General features: G+C 65.7%; 1 protein-coding gene across 7 annotated transcripts in view; it reads left to right on the top strand.

The window, feature by feature from the left end:
• Positions 1-9066, top strand: part of Shisal1 (shisa like 1) — a 93527-nt gene that overhangs the window by 53554 nt on the left and 30907 nt on the right. For all 7 annotated transcript variants that reach the window (XM_005338590.5, XM_078052574.1, XM_078052576.1 and 4 more), the window contains 2 exons: positions 5420-5518; positions 8159-8372. In XM_005338590.5, coding sequence (XP_005338647.1) covers positions 5452-5518; positions 8159-8372 — 281 coding nt within the window. In that variant the 5' untranslated portion in view covers positions 5420-5451. The remainder of the gene's footprint in view (positions 1-5419; positions 5519-8158; positions 8373-9066) is intronic.

Below are 9066 nucleotides of genomic sequence, written 5' to 3'. Positions count from 1 at the left end.
TGAGTGTGTACCCAGCACCTACTGTGCGCCAGGCGTGGTGGGGGATGTGAGGCACGAAGTCCCCACCTCCGGGAGCTCCTCCCAGCAGGGAAGGAGACCGTGCCTCCGGAGGCCAAGCTAACGCGGGAGGGGACCTGGAGAACCAGGGCGTGGGGTTCAGACATGGCCGCCGGGGACCAGCTCTGCCCTCTAGACGCTGGCCTTGGGAGGAGCGGAGTGGGCGACACCAGATACCCGCCGTCCGCGGTGCCCCGCCGGCCTCTGCTCCGTTCCACCCACCTTCTGTCCCCACCAGGGCGGCCATGGTTGCCTGAGCGGGTGAGGAGGCCGAGGCCAGCGCACGAACTCACCCGGTCACCCAGCGGGCAAGTGCTGCCACTCCACAGAGGTTGGGGACTGAGGGCGCTGTCACGCAGAGCCACCGCGGCAGACCTGCTCCAAAGGACACCCACCGCCCTGCAGCTCTGGGCCCATCCCTGCGTCTCTGAGCAGCAAAACAGACACTCGTGCCCACGGTCACTCCAGCGGCCCAGCACATTCACCAAGTGTCCACCTGTGCCCCGCCCCCGCTGCTCAGGCAAAAGCAGAGTGGGCTGGGCAGGGCTGGCTCCGTGGGCACGCTGGTGACCCGGGCTGGGGGCCACAGCGCTCCGCTCAGGGTGCTGCGCTAGGTGCGGGGCCCGTCCCGTCCCTCACACTGTGGTCCTGCAGCCCAGCGCCCCGACAGCAGGTGGCTCTGACCAGTGTCTGTTTCTCAGATGTTGGCCCCAGCCAGCGCTGTGAGGGGACGTGTCCCAGTTCCTCCGGCGGCTGCCTCCTGCCAGCACAGGAGGGTCACAGGGACAAGCTTTGATCTTGCTTCAGGCAGCGTCGAGTTGAGCAGTGTTCATTCCTGGACTCTGCATTCCAGGGACGTTTCATAACCTCCTCGCACGTGTCGCCCTGAAAACAGACCGTCACCCGGGGCGCGGGAGAGGGCGGCCTGGGGGCCGGGGCCTGCTCCCGCGGCCAGGGCAGTCCACGGTGTGCGAGGCCAAGGGGCCAGTGGGGGAGAGCAGCCGGGTCCCAGCCCCTGCCCGTGGGAGGCTCCTACACACCCATGGGCACCTGCTGTCCGTGCTGAATGCTCGTCCACGTTAACGCCAACATGACTGTCACTGACAGTCCAGCAAGTCTGGCCTCTGAGCATCCTGTGGCTGGCATGATGACCGTCCCCACCCTGCCCGGGCCGCAGGTCCCCAGGCCGCGGGGCCTTTCCTGTCCTGTTTGACGTGCCGCGCTCGGCCCACAGTGGCAGAGCGGCTGGGCTGTGGGGTGGGCGTCAGCAGAGGCGCCAGGCCCAGGCTCTGGAGTGCGCCACCAGCTGCTGAGAGCCCAGGTGCCTGGGCAGGACCTTCACCTCCCCTGGCCTCCCGCCCTGCCCTGGGGAGGGGGGCGAGGTGGCTTGGGGCTTCCACAGTGACCAGCCTGTGTCCTTCTCTGTCCCCGGGGCTAGAAGATTCAGGGCCAGGGCCAGTGTGGCTCATGTCTGAAGAGGACCATGCCCCTGGGGCAGTGTCCTGTCCCTGACCCCTGCTCCCATGTGCCCTTCTCAGGGTCGCTCTGGAATGAGGACACAGATCAAGTCGGCAGCACAGCCCTGGCCCAGGGGGTGGGGAGGGCCAGCGTTTTGGGAGGAGGGGCCTGGGGTGGGCTCCCCGGTGGAGCCTCAGGCACCGAGCACAGCTGGGAACAGAACATGCAAATGCTCGGAGGAGCCACGGGCCTTGGAGGCTGAAGCTGGAGGAGCACAGAGGGTGAGGCTGTGCTCGGAGGCCTTGGGGTGGGCGAGGCCGGACCTCCTAAGCAGGGTGAGCAGGCAGGCACTTGGGGAAGCCGGCCTGGGACCGCGGAGGTAGAGGCCAGCTGGGAGGACACGGGGGCTCCGTGAGGGCGAGGCTCCGGCACCCGGTCTCAGCTGTCACACAGGCGCCTGTGGATCACGTGCCCCATAAGCCCCTTCCAGCACAGAGGACTCTGGGACTCGGTGGCTCACCCAGGTCACATGGGTTTGGCCTCAGGCCCGGCCGCCCTGGGTGGTCCCCGCCAGAGGAGATGCACTTGGCCAGCCAAGGAGGCAGGAGGCAGGGTGGGCTGAGGAGGGGCAGCGGGAGACCCCAAGGCTGCCAGAGCTTCAGGCCAATGGTGTCCCCGTCCCCCCACCGGGCAGTGGGGCCCTGCCCCAGGGTTCCTCCCCGCCGTCCTGGTGGCCTGGCTGGTGTGCCAGGGACCTCCCGTCCCCGAGGGTCTAACGCATCTCCCAGTCCGCTGCTGTCCACGCGCCCTCCCCAGCTCCAGCCTTGCCAAATCTGGTGTTTAAAAATAGCCCTCCAACCTCAGAACAGCAGTCCCCGGCTGACCCGGGCGGCGGACCACAGAGATGCGGGCCGGACTCGAGATTGCAGGTCGAGAGCGCCCAGGGAGCCCGCGAGGCACAAGGTCCTCCAGCTCTCCAAGGGTGGGCTCGGAGCTGCCATCTCAGGTGGCCGGGAAGACGGACCTCACTGCGCTCGCTGGGGGCCTGGGGGCCTGGGGGCCTGGGACGCCCTTGGGGCGCTGGGAGGTTGAGTGGGTTTGGAGCCTGCTTGGCCTCCTGCCTGCAGCCAAGCGCTGTGTGAGCTCCAGCACGTCACTCTGCATCTCTGAGCCTCAGTCTCTTCCTTACTGAGGTGATCTGCCTCCTGGGGCTGCGTGGGGTTCGCGGAGGTAACAGTGAGGTACTGGACAGTGTCCAGCTCACCCACAAAACAGCCAGGGGATGGCAGCCTCCAGGGGCAACCCCCAGGGGCTCTGAGCACCCAGAAGCAGGGCCCAGCAGGCTGGGCAGCAAGTGGATGTGAGGGTCCCGCTAGAGTAGACGTCACCTTTGGCAGGTCCTGGGTGGGGGTGCCTGACTGTGTGACATGTCCTAGTCCCAGTGTTCATGGTCCCCAAACCCAGGACCTCTGTGGCCCCGCAGAGGGCCCAGGCCATGGCAGGGAATGCGTGGCCCGAGGCAGTGTCCATCTAGGACCAGGCTGGCCCTGGGGCCCTGGGGGTGTCTGCAGCCACCTTCTGGCCCAGAGGGAACGGGACGTGACTGGCCTCCCCAGGACTCTGCCTGCAGCCCTGGTACTCCAGCCCCTCGGGAGCCTGGGCAGTGACCGCTGTCCAGCAGGCGGGTGGTGGCTTTGACTGCTCCGACTCAGGCCCGGCATGAGGTGGACAGGGGCCTGTCGGCCTGCAGAGCCGGGGAGCAGTGCCCAGGCTGGATGGGCTGGGCTCGGAGGAGTTAGACGTGGGGAGCCCCGGCTGTGGGCAGGACCTGCCCAGCCTGGACGCAGGTGACCCTCGCATCAGGCTCTGAGGTGGCTGTGGTCTCAGCGCCACAGAAGGAGGCCTGAGGGCCGGCTGGGTGCCCTCCGCTCTGGCCAGGGCCTGTGGGGTCATGGGTGGGGCTGGTGAGCACCCTCCACGCACAGCCAGGGGGCAAGGACTCTCCTCTGTCATGTCCCTAGAACCCAGTGGGAGCCTGGCTGAGTTGGAGGTGGCAGGTGGCTGCTGAGGGAGGAGGGGCACCAGTTTGTGAAACTGGAAACCCACAGACAGGCGGGGGGGAGGGGCGGGCTTCCAGGCAGCAGAGTCAAGGGGGGCTTCCGGGAGGAGGTGGCATCTGAGCAGCTTCTGACTGAGCTGCTGCAGGATGGCGCCCCAGGGTGACTGACCCCCCCAAAACAGGCAGTGGACTTTGTAGGGAGTGGCAGCAGCGGGAAGGAGCCCTGCCCTGGTGCAGGTGGACCTGGGTCACTCACCCACTGGCCCAGTAGCTCCTGGACTTGAGCCCCTGATCAGAATGAGGGCAGCCCCACCCTATGGGTCCTGGAGCCTGGGGACTTGACTCTGCCCCCAGCCTCAGCTTCTCCGGTCTGCAGGTCCGGCCAGGCGGGTGGTCATCTTGGGCCCAGGGCTCCGTTGGCTCGGCGTATTTCCAGGGTGGATCCTGGGTTTCCCTGAAAGGAGATCTCTCCTAAGCCCTCAGATGCTTTAATCTCCTTCACCCTCCCAGGAGGCCGGGAGGCCGGGGAGGCCAGGGAGGCCAGGCTCAGAGCAATTAAGCGGCTCTCAGCCTGGGGAGCTGCAGGGCAGGTGGGAGGGGGAGGCTCCGCACTGTGCGAGACCTGAGGGGCCCCCTCCCCGGCCGGGTCCCACATCACCCCCAGGCCACCCCGTCCTGGCACACCTCCTGGGGTGGGCACCCCGTTGCTCAGGCCCCCAGTGCCGCTCTGTGCTCTGTGGCGGGGCGAGGTCCAGGCTGCGAGCCTGGTTCCAACCTGTCACCCCGGGCTGGTTTCCCACCTCTGGGTGTCCCTGGTTGCCGGTCCTGCAGGCTGACTGCCCACAGGATGCAGAGCTGCCTCCGCCCCCCTGGTGGCCCTCTGCCCTCCCTGACCGGGCTCCAGGAGCCGAAGGCGGGGTTCTGGGACAGTCTGAGCTGGGCCTCGGCTGCCAAGCCCGCTCCTCTTCCAGAGCCGGGGGTCAGCTGCGTCTCTGCAACTGTTCATCTCAGACTGTCTTCCGGGACACTCGGTGAGGGCCTCCCGAGTGGACCCAGGACTGGCCAGAGGGAGTCTTCTCTGTGAGCAACAGGGAGGGGCTGTGCAGTGCTGCCCGGAGGCCAGGGCCCCCACCTGGCAGGGGCAGCCCTGGGGGCCCCACTCCCCCGTCCTGTGGTCTGACCCCCCCAGGGACCCCAGGCCAGTGGGGCCCCCAGTGCGTGCCCTTTTGTGACCGGCTTGCTTCCCTGAGCACAAGGTCCCCAGGTCCATCTGCCCTGTGACAGGGTCAGAATCCCCCCCTTTCCCAAGGCTGAACTGTGTGTCCCCGCCGTGTCCCATTGTCCCGCCCTCCCGCGAGTCCCGGGGACCTTCCCGCTCAGCTCTTGGAGGAGCTGGTGGCGGGGACCTGCTCCCAGCGCGGGGCGAGCTCCGAGCCTCGTGGCATTTTAAATATTCATTTGTTTGTGTGGCTCGTCGCTGCCCTCGCGGAAGGCACACGGCTCTGCCTGGTCCTGTTTCGCTTCTCTTTAGTCCCCGCCGTGTCCCCAGGGCCTGGGAGCCCCTGCCCGGTGCTGGCCCTCGGGCCGGGGTTAATGGAAGTCCCCGTTAGGGACGCGCGGTCCGCGGGTTATTCCCACCACCTGAGCCGTCGTCCTCCTCCGATTCAGTCTCATTTTGCGGTGAAAAGAAAAGGAGGTGACAGGTGATGGGTGGGGAAGGCCGTTCATTCCGGAGAGGAAATTGGATGGCTGGATTCCACCCTCGCCGCCCTGCGCCCGCCGCGGGTCCCCGCCGGCGACAAAGCCGCCGCCCACACCCAGCCTCCCCCGGGTCTCATTAAACAGGCGGCGCTGCACGGATCGATGCCAGCCAAACGATGACCAGTTGTGGCCCGCAGTCCCGGAACCGGCTCGCCCTGCTCCTGTCCCTGCTGTTCTCCGCAGGTAAACCCTGGAGGCGGGCGGGAGGGGCGTGGTCAGCGCGGCCAGCCGGGCGCCGCCCTGGTGCCCTCCGACCCGCTCACGCCCATGGCGGGCCGTGAGGACCTACTGTGCACAGCACCCTGCTCCCTCGCCCGGGTGCTCGAGGGAGAGTCCGAGGGGCCTTTGCGCACGGCCCTGCCCGTCCGCCAGGCAGCTCAGGTCGCCCGCGGTATAGATAAGGACACTGAGGCTCGGGGCTCACTTGCCTGAGCCAATACAGCAGGCTGGGGGCTGGGAACCTGGCCCAGGCAGAGCCCCGGTACTGAGGCCACCCCACGGGTGCCACACCAGCTCCCCACGATGTCCCCTATCAGACTCCCAGTTACAAAGATGGGCATGCACCGCTCTGAGCTGGGGCTGACCAGAGAGGCCTCCCTTGGCCTCAGCAGAGGGGCGGCCCAGCACACCAGCCAGCGCCCGCTCTGAGCAGGGCCAGTGCTGCTCTGCCGGAGGCTTCCTGTCCTTCCTGCTCCTTCTCTGTCCACTGTCTCTGCCTCCTACTCTCTTTCCTCTCTGAGCCACTGATGTCCCCTGGTGGTTTCCAGCCCCCACCACGCTGCTGGGCACAGCTTAGAGGGAGGCTAGGAGGGGCTGGGAGTGGGGGGTCCCTGGGCAGGGGCTCCCCATGCATGGGCTCCTCTGGTCCTCACTGTCCCCTGGGGCAGAAGAACCTCTGGCCTCCTCCTACAAATGAGGAAAGGACTCTGAGCAGGAAGCAGCTGCCCGGTCAACTCCTGCTGTGTGAGGAGGGGAGCCGGGCACTGCCCTGAGCCAGCACAGCCTGCTGCTGGCCCCACAGGGGGAGCCAACCTGCCTTCCCCAGGGAGGGGAGGGGGCCGAGGGGGCCAGGTATCCCCGGGACGCTCCAGCAGTCCTGGCTCCTAGCCCAGGGCTCCCTCGGCTCAGGGAGCTGCAGGGCTTCCTGGTGGCCACCAGTGGCCAAAGCCGGTGGCGCTGACTGTCCGGCGGTGCTGACACTGGGAGCTAGGTGCAGGGCAGGACCCTTCTATGTGCTGGGCCAGCCCCCACCATCCCGTGTCCACACCCCTGGCTCCTGCCAAGGTGTCCAGGCCCCCGCAAGGCCAGCTCCTCCCTGCCGCCCTGCCCACCCCAAGTCCTGTGGCAGCTCTGGGGCCTGTCCCAGAGCCTGGGCCCGTCTTTCTGGCTGGCACGTGGCCTCTGGCTAGCTGGTCCCTCCCAGCTGCCCACAAACAGGTGTGAGTAGAGCCACGGCAGGGCTTCCCAACGGACTGGGACCGAGGCGGGATTGATGGCCACGGCCACCCTCAGCTCTGGCCCTGGCCTGTGGCTCCGCCAGGTTGGGGTCCCACGTAGCCCATGGCATCCCTGGTGGGCTTCCTGGACAGACTGAGGGCCATGCCCCAGAGCTGATCTGGAAGGACTATGAGGGGCCTGAGAATCTGCTTTGGGACAGTCCCCAGGGGTGTGACAGGCCAGGCCAGGGACCATGCCTTGAGGCCCACTGCCCTGAGCCTCACTTTGCCCTCCCTTCAGTGGAACCCATGATCTCTGTCAGCAGATGCTCCGTCTGGGCATGTGCAGTCACCTCTGCGTCCTGGGAGACGGTTTCCCAAGGTCAAGGGGGTCAAGGGAGCCCACAGGCCCCTGTGCCCCACCCCGCAGAAGAGGGTGCTGTCCTTTGGGGAAGGGGCACAGAATTTGAGTCGGGGCACCCCAGCCAGCCTCTGCACCGGGAGCCTGAGGGGCACTGCCCACCTGCCAGCCCAGCCCCTCCTGGCCTCCCCGAGGCACAGCCTGGGGGTGAGTGTGGGTGCAGCCTGGTAACCTCGGCAGACAGCTCCCAGCTCGCTGGCTGGCGGAGGCTTTGCAGAGCCAGTGCCTGGTGGTTGGAGAGGCGCATTCAGCCCGCGAAGCCCCCTTTCAGCGATACAAATTAGATACAGGATCCCTTTTATGAAGACACTAATTAAGCCTGAGGCAGCGGCTCCAGGGTTTCCATTGTTCAGCCTGCACTCCTGGGTGTCACCCGGCCTCCCTCCGGAGCTGGGGGAGGGAGAGCAGAGTGCTGGCTCCCTGCAGCCGGGAGGGAGCCTGGGAGGCCTTGGGCAGGGTAGCAGGTGGGCAGGACCACTGGCTGGAGGGGCTGCTGCTGGAACCCAGTCTCCTCCATGCCCCTCACCCCAGGGGCCAGCCTGTCTGCAGTGGCCCTACCCAGGAACCAGTGGACTCCAAGCAGGCCTGGGTTCATTCCTGCTCCCCTGCTTCCCAGCGCAGCCGCGGCACTGCAGGCCTCTGAGCCTCAGTTTCCCCATCTGTAGAGTGGGATTCCCAAGCCCACCTGCTAGGGTGGCCACTGGACTAGACGGGATGGGCCTGGGAGGGCAGAGTGGCCGCTCAGTTCCTGTGAGTGCCTCCTAGCTGCTGGAGGGGTCCCCGTGAGGGGGCCCTGGCTCTTCCCTGGAGGCGCCCCAAGTCCCTGGCCTCACAGTACACAACCAGGGAAAGGAGCTGGGAGGCTTCCCGGGGAGGGAGGGAGGGCCAGCAGGACTGGACCGCTGCCCATCCTGCCCCTGGGCACAGTGGCCGGGGTCCCACCGAATCTGGTGACCTGTTTTGCAGTCTCCTCCGCGCATTTCCGGGTCTGCGAGCCGTACACGGACCACAAGGGCCGCTACCACTTTGGCTTCCACTGCCCGCGGCTCTCTGACAACAAAACCTTCCTCCTCTGCTGTCACCATAACAACACGGTCTTCAAATACTGCTGCAACGAGTCTGAGTTCCAGGCGGTGATGCAGGCGAACCTCTCGGCCAGCTCCGAGGGCTACATGCACAAGTGAGTTCCAGCCCGCCCCGGGCAGGTGCACAGTGACCCCGGGGAGGGGCCCAGTAGCCCGGCGAAGCCTCCAGGGCCTGCCCTCTGAGAAACCCGAGTGCCACGCCCACTCTCAGGCCTGCTAGAGGCTCCCTGGGGTGGTGTGCAGAGACCGGTTTCAGGTAGAGCAGGTGCCGGCGCCTGCCCCAAGTCCCCACGTTCATTCAGCCTTGTTCAATAATACGGATCGACACCATCGACTCAGAGGTTAACCCTGCAGTCCTTCCCCTAAGTGACGAACACACATTGAGATCGGGCTCCTGAAGGGGGGACCCAGGTATGGGAGCAGAGATAGCAGGGGGGAAGCAGGGGATGGCTAAGTCCAGGCCTGGAAGATCAAAACGGCCTTTTACTGTGGACCACACTGAGCATCTTCACATGTGAGGGCCGTTTGTGCTTGTCACCGTGAGTTACCTGAATGTGTCCCTTTGCATTTTGGTCTTTTTATTTATTTATAGGAATTCTTTATATATAAGAAGAAAAATTTTCGTATTGTGCCTTTGATTTGGTGACTTTTTTTCTCATACTTAGTTTTAATTGTTATGCAATCACATTATTTCCAGTTTTTTTCTTTTAGGACTTCTGGGTTTCATATCATAATGAGCAAGGATTTTCCTGATGGGGTTATTAAAAATCCCCCCATGTCATCTCTACT

Source organism: Ictidomys tridecemlineatus, chromosome 6 (genome assembly GCF_052094955.1).
Source record: "Ictidomys tridecemlineatus isolate mIctTri1 chromosome 6, mIctTri1.hap1, whole genome shotgun sequence".
NCBI classification, from domain to species: Eukaryota; Metazoa; Chordata; class Mammalia; order Rodentia; family Sciuridae; genus Ictidomys; species Ictidomys tridecemlineatus.
This window is presented reverse-complemented; position numbering and strand designations above follow the sequence as displayed.